Source organism: Cinclus cinclus, chromosome 27 (genome assembly GCF_963662255.1).
Source record: "Cinclus cinclus chromosome 27, bCinCin1.1, whole genome shotgun sequence".
Lineage (NCBI taxonomy): Eukaryota > Metazoa > Chordata > Aves > Passeriformes > Cinclidae > Cinclus > Cinclus cinclus.
The window spans coordinates 4,810,867-4,827,268 of NC_085072.1; the positions used below are offsets into that span (position 1 = coordinate 4,810,867).

A 16,402-nucleotide genomic window follows, 5' to 3' on the forward strand; every position below is an offset into this window, starting at 1 on the left:
ATCCATCCATCCATCCATCCATCCATCCAACCACATCTGAGCTGACCCCATGCCAGGGCTGTGGGAGCTGCCAAGTGGCCCCACACCAGTGCTTGGGCCACCTCGGGCAAGCTGTCCCAAAGGCCAGCGAGTGGCTGGGCAGCCCGGGCTGAGGGCAGTGACGAACCTGCCATGTCCCAGCCCTGGCACCGATGACTCTGCCCAGGGGATCCTTGGGACCCCAGCACGGGGAGCCAGGCAGGAGCTGCCGGGTCAGCAGCCAGGACAGGGGGGGGACACAGGATCGGGGGGGACATGGGCTCAGGGTGGGTATGGGATCAGGATGGCTATGGGATCAGGGGACACGGGCTCGGGGCTGGTCTGGCTTTGCCTCCGCCTGGATATGGCCGAAGTTCAGCTTGGCCGCTGGCCTTGGGCAGCTCTGCGGACAAGGAGCCAGGGCCGTCCCCTCGCTGTCCCACGGGCTGTCCCCTCACTACGACTCATGAGGACGTGTCCTCTCTCTCGAGGCTCCTTCGGGGCTCCCTGCACCCCAAACTCCTCGCAGCAGCCCCTCCCCGGGCTCGGGAGCACCGCTGGGGCACGAAGGGGTTAAAGCGCCCGGGGCTGTTCTACGGGGAAGGAGCAGCCTCCCCTCCCTCCGCACATCTGGATGCAATAAGGGCTGGGGAGGCCGGAGCATTCCTGAGCACTGAGCTGGAGGCTGCTCTCGCTGCCGGCCATGGGGCCCTGGCGCTGCCTGCTGCTGCTGCCGCTGCTCGCCCCGGCCCTGCGCTCCCAGCAGCAGCAGTTCATGGAGTACGTGGAGCGCCGCCTCACCCTCCTGGAGGTACAGCCCCGAGCGGGGCCCCGCAGCCGCCCCGCACCCCGAATCGCCCCGTGACGGGGCTCCCTCCTCCATGGAGGCCGGCGGGGCTGGGAAAGGGGCTGGGTAAGGAGGAGCTGGGATGGGGATGGAGCAGGGTGTGGGGTGCCCTGGCATACCCTGCCAGGGTTCTGCACAGCCCAGCACGAGGAGACAGCGGAGCAAGATGGGCGTGGGAGCACTGTGGGACAGGCGGATGGTGGGAGCAGGGACACTGAGGGTCTGGGAAAACCATGGGGACATCACAGGAATGGGAACATCACAGGAATGGGAACGTCATGGGAGCAGGGGCATTGCAGGTCTGGGAGCTTCACAGGGTGATCACAGGAGTGAGGGCATCAAGGATCTGGGAGCACCGTGGGAGAGTGGGGGGCACTGTGAGTTCAGGAATATCTTGGGCGCATCCTGGGGGTGGCACAGGAGAGCAGGGCCTTGCAGATTTGGGAGCAGCACAGGAATGGGGGCATTGTGGGGTCTGGGAGCATCGTGGAAGAGTAGGAGCACTGTGGGTCTGGGAACATCATGGGAACATTGCAGGAATGGGCATCACAGAGCTGGGAACATTGCGGAAGCAACACAGGAGCATCGTGGGAGCACCGTAGGAGTGGGAACAGGGTGGGATGGGACCCAGAGCCACGAGCCCTGCATGGCTCCGGGTGCTCCCACAGCCTGGGCAGGCTGGGACAGCTGCCAGTGGTGGGCTGTGAGCTTTGGAGACCTCAGCGTCCCCTTGGCCTCCCCAGGAAAGGATCTCACAGTGGCACGACCAGAGCAGCCGCTACTCCACGGAGCTGCGGGACTTCAAGAACCAGGTGCTGGGGATGCTGGAGGCGGCCGAGAAGGAGCGGGAGGCGATGCGGGCGGAGGCCGAGAGCGCGGCCGTGCGCGTGGACCGGCTGGAGAGGGAGGTGGATTACCTGGAGACACAGAACCCCGCCCCGCCCTGCGTGGAGGTGGATGAGACGCTGATGGACAAGCAGGTGGCCACGGCCAAGCAGAGGAAGAATGAGAAGTACACCAAGCTCACAGGTGAGGGGCTGCCGTGGCTCCCTGGGGGATGGTCCTGTCTGAGCACCCTTCCCAGCCCACCCCAGTCCAGGCGTCCCCCAGCCATGGGCCGGGCCATTGTGTCCCAGCAGGGCATCTCAGATCCCTCTGGCTCAAGCTCCTGCATCCCTCCTGGCCTGGGAGCTGCATCCAAGCCCCGGGGCCGGAGCCTTGTGCGTCTCCAAAGCCACTGGGGCAGGGCTGGGGTGAGGGTGGCTCCCCTGCCCGTGGCACGGGTGCGGTGAGGACTTCTCAATGCCACCAGGGATGCACATAAACCCCTTCAGCGAGTTTCCAAGGCAGCTGCCAGAGGTGGGGGGTGGGTCAGAGAGAGAGCCCTGCACAGGGCAGCAGCAGTCCCACTGCAGGGCCAGGCTGTTCCCGGGCTCTCAGGGCCGCCCTTCTCTTGCAGATTGCAGTGACACCATCGCCAGTGTCAGGGCCATGAAGATCCTGAAGCGTTTTGGCAGCGCCTCGGGGCTCTGGACCAAGGACGCTGCGGGGAGCTCGGAGAAGATCTACGTGTTCGACGGCACCGCCAACGACACGGTTTACGTCTTCCCCCGCATGCGGGAGTTCACCCTCTTCTCTGCCACCCGCAAGGCCGCCCGCATCAAACTGCCCTACCCCTGGGTGGGCACCGGGCACCTCGTCTACGATGGGCACCTCTACTACATCCGCCAGCAGGGCCCGTCCTTCCAGGTGATCAAATTCAACCTGGCCAACAAGACGGTGGTGGACAGCTCGGTGTTCCCGGCCGAGGAGCAGATCCCCGTCTTCGGGCTCTCCCCCTCCACCTACATCGAGGTGTCGGCGGACGAGGAGGGGCTCTGGGCCATCTACGCCACCAAGGAGGACGAGAAGAACATGTGCCTGGCCAAGCTGGACCCCGCCTCGCTGGACATCGAGCAGATGTGGGACACGCCGTGCCCGCGGGAGAACGCCGAGGGCGCATTCGTGGTGTGCGGGGCGCTGCACGTGGTGTACAACACGCGCCTGCCCAGCCGTGCCCGCGTGCAGTGCGTGTTCGATGTCAGCGGCACGCTGGCCCCCGAGGACGCCTCCCTCGTCTACTTCCCCAAGCGCTACGGCTCCCACGCCAGCCTCAAGTACAGCCCCCGTGAGAGGCAGATCTATGCCTGGGATGATGGCTACCAGATCATCTACCGAATGGAGATGAAGAAGAAGCTGGAGGTCTGAGGGGCTGCCCAGCCCAGCCCAGCCCTGCCTGCAGGGTGGCGTCTCTGCCCCTTCTCCCATCACTGTGAAATGAGGAAATGCTGGGCCCCCGCCCCAGCACCGGGTGTCCCTGCCTGGGAGCACCCAGCAGAGTCCTGGACTAATTTAAGGAGGTTTTCTTTTCTGATATAATGAATAAAAAACACGCAGCGAAGTGCAGCGACCTGCCTGGGGAGAGTGGGGTGCTGGGCAGGGCTGTCAGAGCCCTGAGCTCCACCTGAGACACCCCAAAAGCCACTCCCCGAGGGTGGGGTATCCTCACAGGGCTCACAGACTGACCTTGGGTGGGAGCCTGGGCAGAGGGGCTGGGCTGGGGCTTAGGGCAGGGGTTTGTGATAAGGGCTTTGGGTGAAGATTTTGGAAGGTTTTAGGGCAGAGATGGAAAACGAGGCTTTGGGCAGGCTGCTGGTCAGAGCCAGCTTGTTTTACATGTGCAAAACTGTGAGCAAACAGCAAAATCCCTTAATCTGGGAGGACAACAGGAGATTTCCCTCCCCTGCCGGGGCGGTGCCCCAGCCAGCAGGCTCCAGATGTTGCTGCTTTACTGAGTTTGTTCCTAATGAAGCACAGACCACTTCCCCCTGCAGCCACAGAATCTCCACCTTATGTAAGGCCCTGGGTTGCCCCATTCCCTTCCCCTCCCCTCTGGCACTGAGTTCCTGCACAGAGCAGCCCCAGAGAGGATGGGGCAGGCCAGGGCAGGTGCTGGGTGCCCCTCAGGAGCTGGGGACAGCCCCACATTGTCCCCACACCTTCCTGTCCCAGCAGAGACTGTCCCTTGTGCCCTCCCTCACCCCACAGCCCTGCAGCGAGCAGGATTTGCCCCATTTCTGTCCTCGCGTCCCCCAGAAACCCAGGATTGCTGTGATTTGTCCCCATCACAAGATCCTGAGAGCACGGAGGATGGATTAGGCAGTGTTTTGGTGCTGTAAGCGTCCCTTTTTCCCATCAGAGGTCACTTCTGGGGACAAGGATTGAAGCCAGGCTGGATGGGTAAGGGTTACATCCTACTGGTGCCAGTGGCAGGCTGCCTTTGGGATGAGAGGCCAGGAGCAGCTTGGACACCCCAAGGAGGTGCCAGCCCCATGGGGAGCACCATTGCCAAACACTTGAGGGGCCCCTGGGGCCACCTGCTCTCCCAGGGCTGTGGCCATGCCAGCCCCTGCCACCCTAAAGCCTGTCCAGCATCCCCCTGTGCCCAGCTCAAGCCAGACTGTTCTGCAACATGGAGGGCACTTGGGATTTGCCTTAAGTTCTTTGGTATTATAATCAAATTTGTTGCGTAAGAAAAATCTTCAAATACACACTTTGAATGACTGTAATTGGCTGGTGCTGAAAGTTCAACACACAGTGCAAGTCAGGCAGAGAAATTATCCAAGTGTGAAGGACTCTGTGAACTGTCAAGTTAATTTATGGCCCTTTTCAAGATCAATAAGGGCACTAACAGAAATATAATTTTCAGAAATCTCACAGTAGTAAATAATTACACCAATGATTTCTCCAACTAGAATTAAACTTGATGGGGCAGTAATGATTCTGCACCAGAAACCATCTCGTAGCCTGGAACAAGCTCTACACAATCAGACCTGCACTTCCCTGTGACACCTGGAGCCTTCTCTCCTCCAGGTGAACACTCACAGCTCTTCCAGCCTGGCTTCAGAGGAGCTCCAGCCCTTGGAGCAGCTCTGTGGCCTCCTCCGGCCTCATCCAGAGTCCTCCCTGTGCTGGGACCATGGTCAGAGATGCCACTCACTATACCAGGTCAGTCAGAGCCCCACAAGCTCCTGTGGGATTTGTTTTGTACAAACAGTTTGGGAGTGAGGAGTGAAAATAACTGCAGTGCCCAATGGGCTCCTAGAGCACAGCACTTATCTCGCACTCCACATCTTCAAAGTACTTCAGGAAACATCAACTAATTAATCCTTCGAATAACTCCCATAAAGCAGAACAGCCTGATCTCCATCTGCTGACAAACACTGAGACAAAACCCACGTGTTTGATCATGGGGGTGGCTCAGCTCTGAGCTGGAGGCACATTGTGACACGGGCAGGGGACCAGGACCCTCCATGCTCTGAGTGCTCCCAGCTCCTGGGATCAGGGAATATCCTGAGCTGGGAGGGAACCACAGGGATCATCCAGTCCAACCCCTGCCCTGCACTGACACCCCAAACCCCACCCTGAGCATCCCTGGAGCATTGTTCAAACTCTCCTGGAGCTCTGGCAGCCTCGGGGCTGTGCCCATTCCCTGGGGAGCCTGAGCAGTGCCCAGCACCCTCTGGGGGAAGAAACCTCCCTGATCTCCAACCTAAACTCCCCCGGCACAGCTCCAGCCCTTCCCTGGGTCCTGTCTCTGTCACAGAGAACAGGGATTGTCCCCAAGCTGCCTCCAGGATGGGGTCATCCTTCTCCTCCTGCCAGAGCCGAGTCCCTGCCATCCTCCAGTGCCAGGGAGGGACCTCAGACCTGTCTGGGTGACTCTGCTGCCAGATACCCCACAGGAGAGGGGTGAGTCATGGAAGAGAGGAGCAGCAGGGCTGCAGGTTCCTGTTTGCCATGGGATGGACACCCCCAGCCCCACGGGGTTCTGCAGGTGCCAGACCTCACCATCTCCTGCCAGGGTTATTGATTCCTTTTTCTTCTTGTTTAAGTATTTATTGGCCCCATTAGGAGAAAGCAAGTGTTGTGGTACAGCTGGGGTAGTTGTTGTCAGGTGCCCTCAGGTGTGTTGATTGTCCCCACCAGCCACCCTGGCACTGCCCAGGCCCAGCCAGGAGCCCCAGTGGGAGCAGCAGCACCTCCAGCCCTGCCCATGGGACCCAGGAATTCCTGGTGGGATGCAGGGACCCCAGCAGGATCCAGGGACCCTGGCAGGGCTGCCTCAGGTCTCTCTGCCCTGTGTGGAAATGGATTTTTGTGGCTGCTCTCATTGCCCTGCTCTGCCTCTGCCCTCCCAACCATTCCTGCTGCACTGACAGATTTTCAGGAAAATTCAGCCTTGACTCAAGTGGCCGAGACTCCCTGGTCCTGTGCAGGTTACCTGGGGCTGACCTGGGCAGCCTCTTCCCCACAGAAGGTTGTGAAAAACCTTCATTCCTTCAGCTCTGGGGCCAGGATTGCTCCTGTCCCCCCTCCCACACCCAGCCCTGGCAGGGGCTGTGGGATCATCCTTTCCAAAAGGAGGGGTTAGTGGAAAATGAGCTAATGGGGCTGCTCCAGCCTTCCCTGGGAGTCTGCAGCTCCTCGTGCTTTAATTGCCAAGTACTGTACCTCTTTAAAGAAGAGCCTTTATAAGTAATAATCCCTTTCATCTCTGCTCCTCTGAAAAAATACTCTTCTTTGCAAGGCAATCTGGTCAAGTAAATTGAGAAGTTGTGTTATCAGTGGGAAAGAGAAACTGAGATCTTTGGGCTAATTTTTTCTCCTTTGTCTCATTCTCAAGGATATTGACTTTTTTTCCCCTCCCTGACTCTTTTCCAGCTCACAGGAGCCATTGATAAAGTGAAATGATTCTTCGTGTCCCATTAGAAACGTGGGAACTAAAATTAAAACCCGGCAACTTAAACAAGTGCATTATGAAGCTCCTATTGTATCGAAACAGGAAGAGGGGGATAATTCTCCATTTAATACTTTCTTAATGGCTGGTTGGCAACTCTAATCACTGGCTTTTAACTTCAAATAGGTTCTCCTGCCCACGGAACATCTGGTTGAGGTGTAACTCATCACACACGAGTCGGGAGGCAGCAAATCTCCTCCCGGGGGTTCACAGCAGGGCTGGGGGGACACCAGGCTTGGGCTGAGCTCGGACAGCCAGGGGGGACACGAGAGGCAGCAGCTCAGTCCTCGGCATCTCCTGATGGAAGTGCAGAAGAAGCTAAGGCAGATAGACCCAAAACACTTCCCGAGATGGAAATCATCCCTCTGCCAGGGGGGGGTCTGTGATGAGTCCCGGGGATTTGGGATGTGTGCTCCAGCCCAGCTCTGCTAGCTCTGATTTTGGCACTGTCACTGAGCCCAGGGACCTGCAAAGCACTTGGTGGCTTTGGGGGACAGAAGGGCTGTGGGTGCAGGGACAGGAGCTCTGGGGTGCCAGGGGAGCTTTTCCTGGCACTTGTGCCCCTCTGGAGCTGGCCTGGCAGGGGCAGAGCCCTGGGGCCCTCAGCCATTTCTGCCTGTGCAGATCCTGATGCTGCTGCTGACACTGAGGACAGGCACGCTGTGCCCCAGCTGGGTCCAGCCCGTCCCCACTTCCCCCTGCCCCACTTCTCCTCCTCAAACACCAAACCCAGCCCTTGCCAAATCCTCCGTGGCACAGAGCTCCCCTGATCCCTCCCCATCCCTCCGAACCCTCCAGAGCACTCACAGCCCCTGCACTCCTCTCTTCCTTTGGCGTCCTCCCAAAGGGAGGGACACAAACTGAAATTTCTTTTGAAAATATTTTTGCAGAATGATAGGGACCCTGCAGATCTGGATCCCTGCTGCCTCAGCCAGCCTGGGGATGCCCTGGCTCTTCTCATCCTTCCCAGTGTTGTCTACTCCTTCCTCCCCTCTGGAAAGGAGGAATAAAAATAAAGCCATCAAACTGGGAGCTCACAGCCCTGTCAGAGGAGCAGTGGCTTGTGACGCACCAAGTTTCAATATTTTCTGGACAGTTTCATTTACTAACAGATTTTTCTGCTATTTTGGTTCTTTGATCAAGATGGATCTGAGCTGCTCCCATTTGTGGTAAAGTGTCTCCATCCCATGCAGAAAGGATTTTGCTGACATGAGCAAGACCCACGCCCCATCCCAGGGATTTCACACATCCTGCAGTCTACATGATTTCACCAGGATTTTCTTTGGGGTGTTATTATTACTAATGCTATTATATCAAAGTTGTTTCCTGAGGACAGAAAAATACCAGCTCAGCTATTCAGCTTAGCAGTCCCTTAATTTCTTGCCTCTCAAAATCAGCTCCCCAGTGCCGTTTTTAGAATAGATGTGAATTTTCTACTTTAATCCCTCTTCCTGAGGCAAAAGTGCTGAGGGGTGAAGTGACTCTCCCTGGGGAAGGAGGGTTGGGGTCTCTTTCTCAGGGCTGCAGCTCAGGGATCGTGAGCCAGCTCCAACAAATACCAGGTAGAGTTTTTTGTCTCTTTGCCTCCAAATCCCTCATCCCCAGATGGGAAGCAGCAGCAAATTTGGGGTTCCCAGCAGTCCTGATTTTCCATCTGCTGGCTGGGGAAGGGTGAGCGGTGCAGGCAGGACACGGGAGGCTGGAGTGGCACAAGGACGCAGAATTTTGTGGAGCTGGAGCAGTTCCTCCCAGCACAGCAGCCCTGGCTCTGCCCATGCTCCTGTGTCCTCTTGCTGCATGTGGCCAAGGACCTGGAGGGAGATATAACCATGGTAACTGGGATTATCCCGGAGAATTGCTGCCGTTGCTGCAGTGGTAGGGTCAAAACAAACAGAAATTATCAATTTTTTTCTTTCTAATAAAATTCACAAGTGTATTATTGACTCGTTAATTGCTCAGCTAAATGGATTTCTCCTAAATTACCTCCTAATCCATGTAAATGAAAATGGTGCAAAGATTAGCACTTCCATGGATTTGCTCAGGGGAGGAAAAATGAAAGGTCTGATTCCCTACCCATGGCAGGGGAGGCTGGAATTGAATAAATCTTTAAAGTCCTTTCCATCCCAAACCATTCCATGATTCTATGATTCCCTTTTAACCTAAAATTGCTTGAAGCCTTGCTACCTGGGGGATTCTTGGCACCACACAGGCCGTGGAGCCACACTCAGCTTTGTGAGCAGTTCCTGCAGGAGATTGCAGCTCTCAGCTCGGCTCTGAATTGTCAATTCTCCCCTGAGTGCAGGTTTTCAGGAAATCAGAGGTTTAAATGAGAAGTATTCCTCTCCAACTGAGCCCCCTCCAATATCAGTATCAGCTTCCACCTCCTCCCATTCCCGACCCGGGCTTGCCTGGGAAATTGAAATGTTCAGCTTGTTAGAGAATAAATGAAGAAAGAAATATAATTTAATCAAGAGACATCAGTACCAATAAATCCCCTGAAATTTCGCACAGCTGGGGTGTAGTGTCATCATCCCCCCGGATGCTCAGCTGCACGCTGCCAAGCCTGGCAGTTCTGAGCCCGCTCTCCCATTCTCCTCTTCACTGCAAGAGCCACTTCCAGAGGCTCGCAGGGACGCGGAGGTTTAGGAAATAATTATTTTTAATTGCACCATCAGCTCCATCCCTGCTGCCAGGATTGTTTTGGGAGTGGCAGCAGCATCCAGGAGAGCCCCAGGGCAGAGCCGGGGGGACGAGCTTGGAAAGGTCCCGATCCACGGCAGCGCCTTCCTTTTTGTCCGGAGAACCCAAAGCAGCCGGGTCTGCAGAGCCAGGGTGGCACCTGAGCAGTCCCCGGACACCGCGGGTGTTCCCACTGCACAGCCTGAGGAGGAGAATCCCGCACGCCCGGGGGATGTTCCCTGGAGCGGGGTCCCGAGGAAGGAGGGCACAATTCCCCCAGCACTGCGGGAGCATCCCTGCAGAGGGAGCAGCCCTTGGGCAATTTAGGGTCGTTGGGCAATTCAGGGTCTTTGGGCAATTCAGGGTCTTTGGGCAAAGCCGAGGTCATGCAAACGACAGGAAGGCGCTCCTGCTTTCTGTATTCAGCACGTCCCAGAAAAGTCACCTGAAATGATCTCGGGGAGGTGGGAGCCCGGAGCGGAGATGCTCCAGGGGGATCACCCTGCCCAGGAGCAGTGTCCCCACTGCAGCGGGACAGGGACTCTTGGTGGGGCGGGCGGGGTGGTCTCCAGGAAAACAGCAGAGCCACCAGCAAAAAAAATCCTCCCTCGCTCCTCTCAGACATCCGAAAGGAACGCCGGCAAAGCGACTTAATTAAAAAATTACCGCTCCTCACCGTCCCTGCCGACAGCCACAAACCCTCAACCACGGCAGTTTGAAATGGAGAGGGATGTGCAGCTGCTAATGGGAGATGAGGAGAGATCTTCCACTTTGGAAGCAATTAACGAGCCGGAAAAGTGTTTGCATATGTGAATTGGATGGCTGGGTCGCACTCCCCATCCTCCGCTTGGCTCTGCGGTGTTTCCCTGCCCGTGCCCGGTGCCCAAATTCCCCCCAGGCTGCCCCACATGGCATTCCCGTGGGGGATCCAGCACTGGGATCGCCCCTCCCGACAGCTCCCCCAGCCTCGGGAAACGGGATCTGGCACAGATGTGCCACATCTGGCACGGTAGCCAGGAAAACTGGCTGCTGGGATTCGGGCTGGTTTTGTCCCCTAATCGCATTTCCCTGTTATTTCGGGTGCCGCAGGTTACCGCGGCTGCTCTCGGCTTTGATGCCCGCTGTTCCCACGGCAACGGAACAGGCTCTGCGTTTGTCCTGGCCCAGCCAGGTATTTTATTAGCTTTAACGAACTGCATTTTTAATAGACGCCTGTATTGGATTTTGGAAATATATGTGCTTTAAATACCACGTTTTTAATTAAAAATGACACGGGAATATAAAATATATAATTATATTTGCATGACTAACACACTGTCTTAAATATATATATATATATATATATATAAAGCTGTAAAATATAATTACAAATTATCTTTGGGAAAAGTCCAGGGAAAATACATTTTTTGTGCATTTAAGTAGCATTGCTGCTGAAGGCTGGCTGCCGGGTTTGGGAGCCAGGCAGAGCTCCTGGGATGCCTCTGGCTCCTGGACAGAAATCCAAAATACCCAAGTCTGTGTATCTGCAAAGAGGAGACTAATTCCAGTTCTCCCAGGCTCACCTGCAGCTCTGGCTTCTTGTCAAAGTGGATTTTGGAGTGATGCTCACCCCAGCAAAGGAGTAAACTGCATCACTCTTGTTGCTGAAAGAAGCATGGAATCACAGGATGGTTTGGTTTGGAAAGGACCCTAAAGCTCATCCAGTTTCAACCCTGACACCATCCCAGGCTGCTCCAAGCCCCAGTGTCCAACCTGGCCTTGGACACTCCCAAGGATCCAGGGGCAGCCACAGCTGCTCTGGGCACCCTGTGCCAGGGCCTGCCCACCCTCCCAGCTAAGAATTCCTTCCCAATATCTAAACCAAATCCACCCTCCTTTAGTTTAAAACCATTCCCCCTCGTCCTAACCCAGCTGGCATCCCTTGCACAGTGCAGAGGCAACCCAGCTCTCCTGGGATATCCAGAGCTGGGAGGAGCATCCCAGCCCCCTGTGCCCCCTGGGTGTGCTCAGCCAGGAGCTGAGGCTCCCTGGAAGTGACAGACAGGGTTTGCATCCTTGTGTGAAGCATTCGAAGCAGAGATGAGATCCCTGACCTGGCATTTAAATAAGTGCACAACTCTACTGATGGATAATCTTAATGGCAGGAAGAACAATGAGGGCCCTGGGGGAGAAAACTTCTGGCAAAATGAGATTGAGAAGTCTGGGGTTGCCTAATTAGGGACACGATTAGGAGGGCAAATAGCAGAAGTAGTAAAAGTGAAGAACAAACAGATGACTGAGATCAGAATCTTGAGGATCAGGGCAGTAATTTTCTCCAATGAGCTATATATAATTTTCTGTCTAATTTATTATCTTGCAAGCAAAGATAAAATTATCTGGACTGACATTGCTTGAACTAAAGTCTGAAGGAGGACTGGGATGTGTTTGGGACTGAGGCCATTGACTGAATGCTCTTCACAGGCTAATCAAGAATTATGTGTAAATAAAAGGTTTGTGAAGAAATAAAGTCAAAATCAAAGAACACAAAGCTGCTCCTGCCAGAGAGCTGTGCCCAGGGAGGAGGCAGAGCAGCTGGAGCTGCCCTGCACCCACAGAGCTGTGTCTGCCCCCACTGTCACCCTTTGGAGGGGCAGCAACTGCTGTGAGATCTGGGAATGTCCCCAGTGTCCCTGCCCTGCCCTCTCTGCTGCTTCCAGCATCCCATGAAGCTGCACAGAGCTGGGTTTGTGATCCAGAGTCCCAGAACCCTCATCTGTCAGGCCTCGTCTCCAGCTCCTGGTGGGGTTTGCCACTCTTGTTCCCAAAAACTTCATGTAGAGTGATCCCCAGCCACGGGGACAACCTTACTGTGACACACTCCCCTTCAACATCAGCGTTGAGGTTATATTTATTTCTTAGCTGCTATATTTTCCCCTAAGAAAATCAAAGACCATATTTGTTTATTCCTTAAACCCTTACAAACCCCCAATTGTTTTCTTCCTCTCTGGAGGAAGAAACTTTTTTTTTAGTGTGTGTGATTTGCCAACCTGTGAGCAGCATTCTGTAATTAGCAATTAAAGGCCACATTTGGAGACTAAATATAAATTGTTATGACAAGATTCTTCACTTTGCCAAACAAATGTGTTGCTGATGTATGAAAAAAAACCCCACCACACAATAATGTGATCAGTGGGAAGCCAGTATTGGAGAATATCACCCTGGCTGGATTTTGGGAAGGAATTCCTCCCTGTGAGGGTGGGCAGGCCCTGGCACAGGGTGCCCAGAGCAGCTGTGGCTGCCTCTGGATCCCTGGAAATGCCCAAGGCCAGGTTGGATGAGGCTGGGAGCAGCCTGGGACGGTGGGAGGTGTCCCTGCCCATGGCAGGGGGTGGCACGAGATGGGTTTTAATGTCCCTTCCAACCCAAACCATTCTGGGATTCCATGTCTGGAACTCACTTCCCACTGGATGTTTTCCACTTTTTTTTCTCCGATACAACTCATTTCATTCTCAAGTTGATGGGAAGGAGCAAGGCTGGGACAGTTCCCAGCCCTCTGACCCCTTGCAATGAGCTGGACCCATGGGATTTCCCTGAATCTTCACATTAAACCAACCACAGCCACCCTCCCTTCAGTGTCCCCTACCCTCCCTGCAGCCAGTCAGTCACTGGTGAAACTGGAGATTGTGAGATTAAAAATGAAAAGAAAGGAGGAAAAAAATGAAAGGAAGGTCTGGGAATGCTCCATGTGTTTATTTTGCTTGCAGTACTCAAAAAAACAGAGTATTCATTTGTGGCTGCTTGCAGCAGCATCCTCCCCTTTGCAGCAACTTTCAAAGGAGCCCGAGCGTGGCCAAACCTCCTGTGGGATGTGGCTCTGGGGTGACCCTCCTTATTTTGTTTGGAAATAATTGAAATATCTCTAGGACTTGATATTACAGGGTCGAGAGCAGCAAGTGAGGAGCAAGAAAACAACTCAACAAATCTTGGCATGGCACTTGTGCTGGGCTCAGCTCCTTCCCAGGGTTCTATTCCCCCCGGATGAAAGGGAAGCGTTTGCCCTGGTGTGTGGAGCTGTCCCCACGAGTGTGACCAATCCCCCCATGACAAACACACAATGGGCTGATTATCCCCTGGCTGAGGGATGTGGCAAAATCTCAGCATTTAAAATACAAATGTAGGGGGGCTGAGCCAAGCAGGCGTGGGTGTTATTCACCACTGTGAGATCCAGTTTTCCAGCAACGCGAGTGACAGCCAGTATTGAGTGGAAATTGATTATCTGTGTGAAGCAAGGATTAAAAATAGCAGCTTTGTGTCAAACCCCACGTATGTTTTGACTAAATCCTCGATAACAAGGAGAATGGATAAAAGATGGAGATTATACAGGGAACGCCAAAACCCAAAAAGCCTGGATTAGAGAAGAAAAGGATTTGAGTGGGTTGCTGCAATTAATGATTGTCAAGTGCCATCAGCTGGGACTGCTGTGGCTTCTTCTGGGGACGTCTTGCCCTTTGGTTTGCCAACCTGCCAGAGGCACTGCCAGCTCACTGCCCTGCTCCCCTGAGGCTCCCCCAGCTCAGGCAAAGGTCCAGGGGCTCGTGGCCAGTGTTTGACCCACCCAGTCAATCAGTTTTAATGGCCAGAAACGCTTCCCTTTAATTAAACACGAGGCATTCCCAGCCAGGGTGATGGTCTCAGAAAGGTTGCCCTCCCCTTGTTCCCCAGCAGAAGCCCTCAGAACGCTCTGTGCTGGGACACTAATGCAGTTTTACCACTTCTTTGTTGCAGTGTGCTTGGAATGCACTTTTTGCTGCTGCAGCTGGAGCTCAGCTGCTGCCCTGGGGATGGTGTGACTGTCCCAGCCCAGCCAGGAGCTGCAGAGCCCAGGTCTGCTCCAAATGACACTGTCTGCCCTTGCCCAACCCCACACCGTGCCAGGCTCTGTCATTATCACATTTTATGGCACCCACTGTGATCACTGCACCCATCCAAAACCACACAACACACAATTCCTGCTTCCACAGGAGGAAATATTTCACCAGACAGGGCAGCGCTTACAAATAAAATAATTTTATTGAGATTCTGCTCCTATCGCATGTGGCACATAAAGAGAATTAAGACACGAGGTGTGATGAGGAATGATGTATTTACCCTTCACTGAACAAAGGATTCATCTCACCCAGGAGCAATGCAAACAGCCCTCTCTGCCAGCCGTGATGTGCAGCCAGGGGTGACGTGGTGACATTTGGGAAAATGGAAACTGAAGTTGACCTGAGGATTGTGGCTGATGAACACAGTCCTGCTAACCTGAGGGGAGGAGAGCCGGCTGCCTCGCTCTCAAATTCTACCTTGAAACCAAAACATTTGCTTTTGCCTAATTTAATTAGGGTGGAATAAACAGCACTAATGCACTTCTTAACTCAGAGAAAAATCCAGGATGAGAAAGTGTCCAAAATCCACAGCTGGCTGATAAAGATCAGCTGATTTAGCTGTAAAGCCAGTACTTGGGATATTCTAACTTCATTCTTGGCCTCTGCAGCCAGGAACCAGCAAAGCTTCACTTTTTTTTCCCCCCCAAAACTTGACCTTCTTTCAGGGCTTGGGCTGAGAAATTTTATTCTTTAAGGAAGTGCTGACAGTCTTAAGAAAAAAGGTTGGAAGCTTTTTTTAGCATTGGTCGTGTTTCTGTATTTCCCTTTCCCCCTTGGGTCACCCTTTATTACTTGAATGAGACAAGAACTAGAGATCCAGTGGTCATGCAGGGCTGTCACCCATTTCTGCAACATCTTCCCCCTTTTTGCCTGACTCCCACCTGTGGCAGTGCTGTTCCCTCCACTCCAGATAACACAGGGATGTCCTGGGGGATGAGCAGCAGCTACAAAGGGGGCTGAAGAAAGTGTTCATGCAAATAGCTCTGGGGAGACTTGAGATACAGGGAAAAAACCCAGGGTTCCCCTCCTGAGGAATCAACAGCACTTTTTTTTTAATATATGACAAAAGGAATTGTGGGGTACACACTGCACAAACTTCTAAGAGCTCATGGACACCTCTACATGAACAGGAAACCCAGGGACACGCTGCAGGGCTGGGGCTGACCACGAGGATGGAGCTGCTGGTGGCTTGGAAGAGTGTCTCCCATCTTCTGCCACAGCTTTCCAGTGGCCACTGTCCCCTGTCCCGGCCACCTCTACTCTCTGCAGACACCTCCTCGCCCCTTTCCAGCCTTCCAACACACTAAAAACTATTTTACACATTATTTTACAGACCAAACTCCCAGCACGTATCTCAGTCCACCTTCTCCCTCTGGAAACAGATCCGTACAGCAAAAGCCACAAAAATAACATCACCTTGGGAGACATATTAGACAAAAACATATTTGACCACAAAACTGTTTCTACCTTTACTTACGCAGGAACAACTAGACCGGAAAGTCCCGCTGCTGCCACCGCCCCTCAGCAACCACTGAGACTGAAGGCCAAGTGCAAAAATTACTTGGTTTAGTCCCATTTTGCTGTCCCTGCTCCGGATCACGGTGTGGGGGGTGGTTTGGGGGAGGGACAGGAGCCCTGGCTGTCGAAGCTCGCTGCCCGGCCGTGCCACTGGGGGACAGAGGAGAAATCAAATTAAGCAAACAGGAGAGATTATCTGGGATCATTCCCAGTCCTGTACTGTGTTGTCCATCTCCTCTTCCTCAGTATTCCCATAAATCCCATCCCATCCCATCCCATCCCATCCCATCCCATCCCATCCCATCCCATCCCATCCCATCCCATCATCTCCTGTCCCTGTGTTCTCATCTGCACTACAAGTTCCAATTTATGCAATACCCGTGTTTAACCACTCAGGAGGAATTGCTGAACAATTTACTCTTTTGCTTCGTAAATCAATTCTCAATTGTGAGGATTCTTCACAAAAAAAAAAAGAAAAAAAAAGGAAAATAAACAGTGTCAGTGTGTGCTGTGAAGACAAAGTGCTCTCAGCTCTTCCCTGCTTTATTGCAGTTGTCTTTTCAGTTTAAAAATACAGTCTAAGATCAGAAATAC

The 16,402-nt window shown here is 53.9% G+C and overlaps 2 protein-coding genes across 2 annotated transcripts in view; one reads left to right on the forward strand and one right to left on the reverse strand.

Moving 5' to 3' along the window:
• Positions 1-721: 721 nt before the first annotated feature.
• On the forward strand, positions 722-3,112 carry OLFML3 (olfactomedin like 3). Its single transcript, XM_062509826.1, has 3 exons — positions 722-829; positions 1,609-1,894; positions 2,325-3,112. The coding sequence occupies exons 1-3, from the start codon at positions 722-724 to the stop codon at positions 3,110-3,112; spliced, it is 1,182 nt and encodes a 393-aa protein (XP_062365810.1).
• A 12,774-nt stretch (positions 3,113-15,886) lies between these two features.
• Positions 15,887-16,402, reverse strand: part of SYT6 (synaptotagmin 6) — a 35,458-nt gene continuing 34,942 nt past the window's right edge. Inside the window, exon 7 of the mRNA XM_062509824.1 lies at positions 15,887-15,958. Within this exon, the coding sequence (XP_062365808.1) occupies positions 15,887-15,958 (72 nt within the window). The remainder of the gene's footprint in view (positions 15,959-16,402) is intronic.

Bases quoted from the DNA above. Each gene is read 5' to 3' on its own strand.
- OLFML3 (XM_062509826.1), top strand. From the start codon at position 722: ATGGGGCCCTGGCGCTGCCTGCTGCTGCTGCCGCTGCTCGCCCCGGCC. The intron at 830-1,608 runs GTACAGCCCCGA...TGGCCTCCCCAG, and splicing joins GCCGCCTCACCCTCCTGGAG to GAAAGGATCTCACAGTGGCA. The intron at 1,895-2,324 runs GTGAGGGGCTGC...CTTCTCTTGCAG, and splicing joins GAAGTACACCAAGCTCACAG to ATTGCAGTGACACCATCGCC.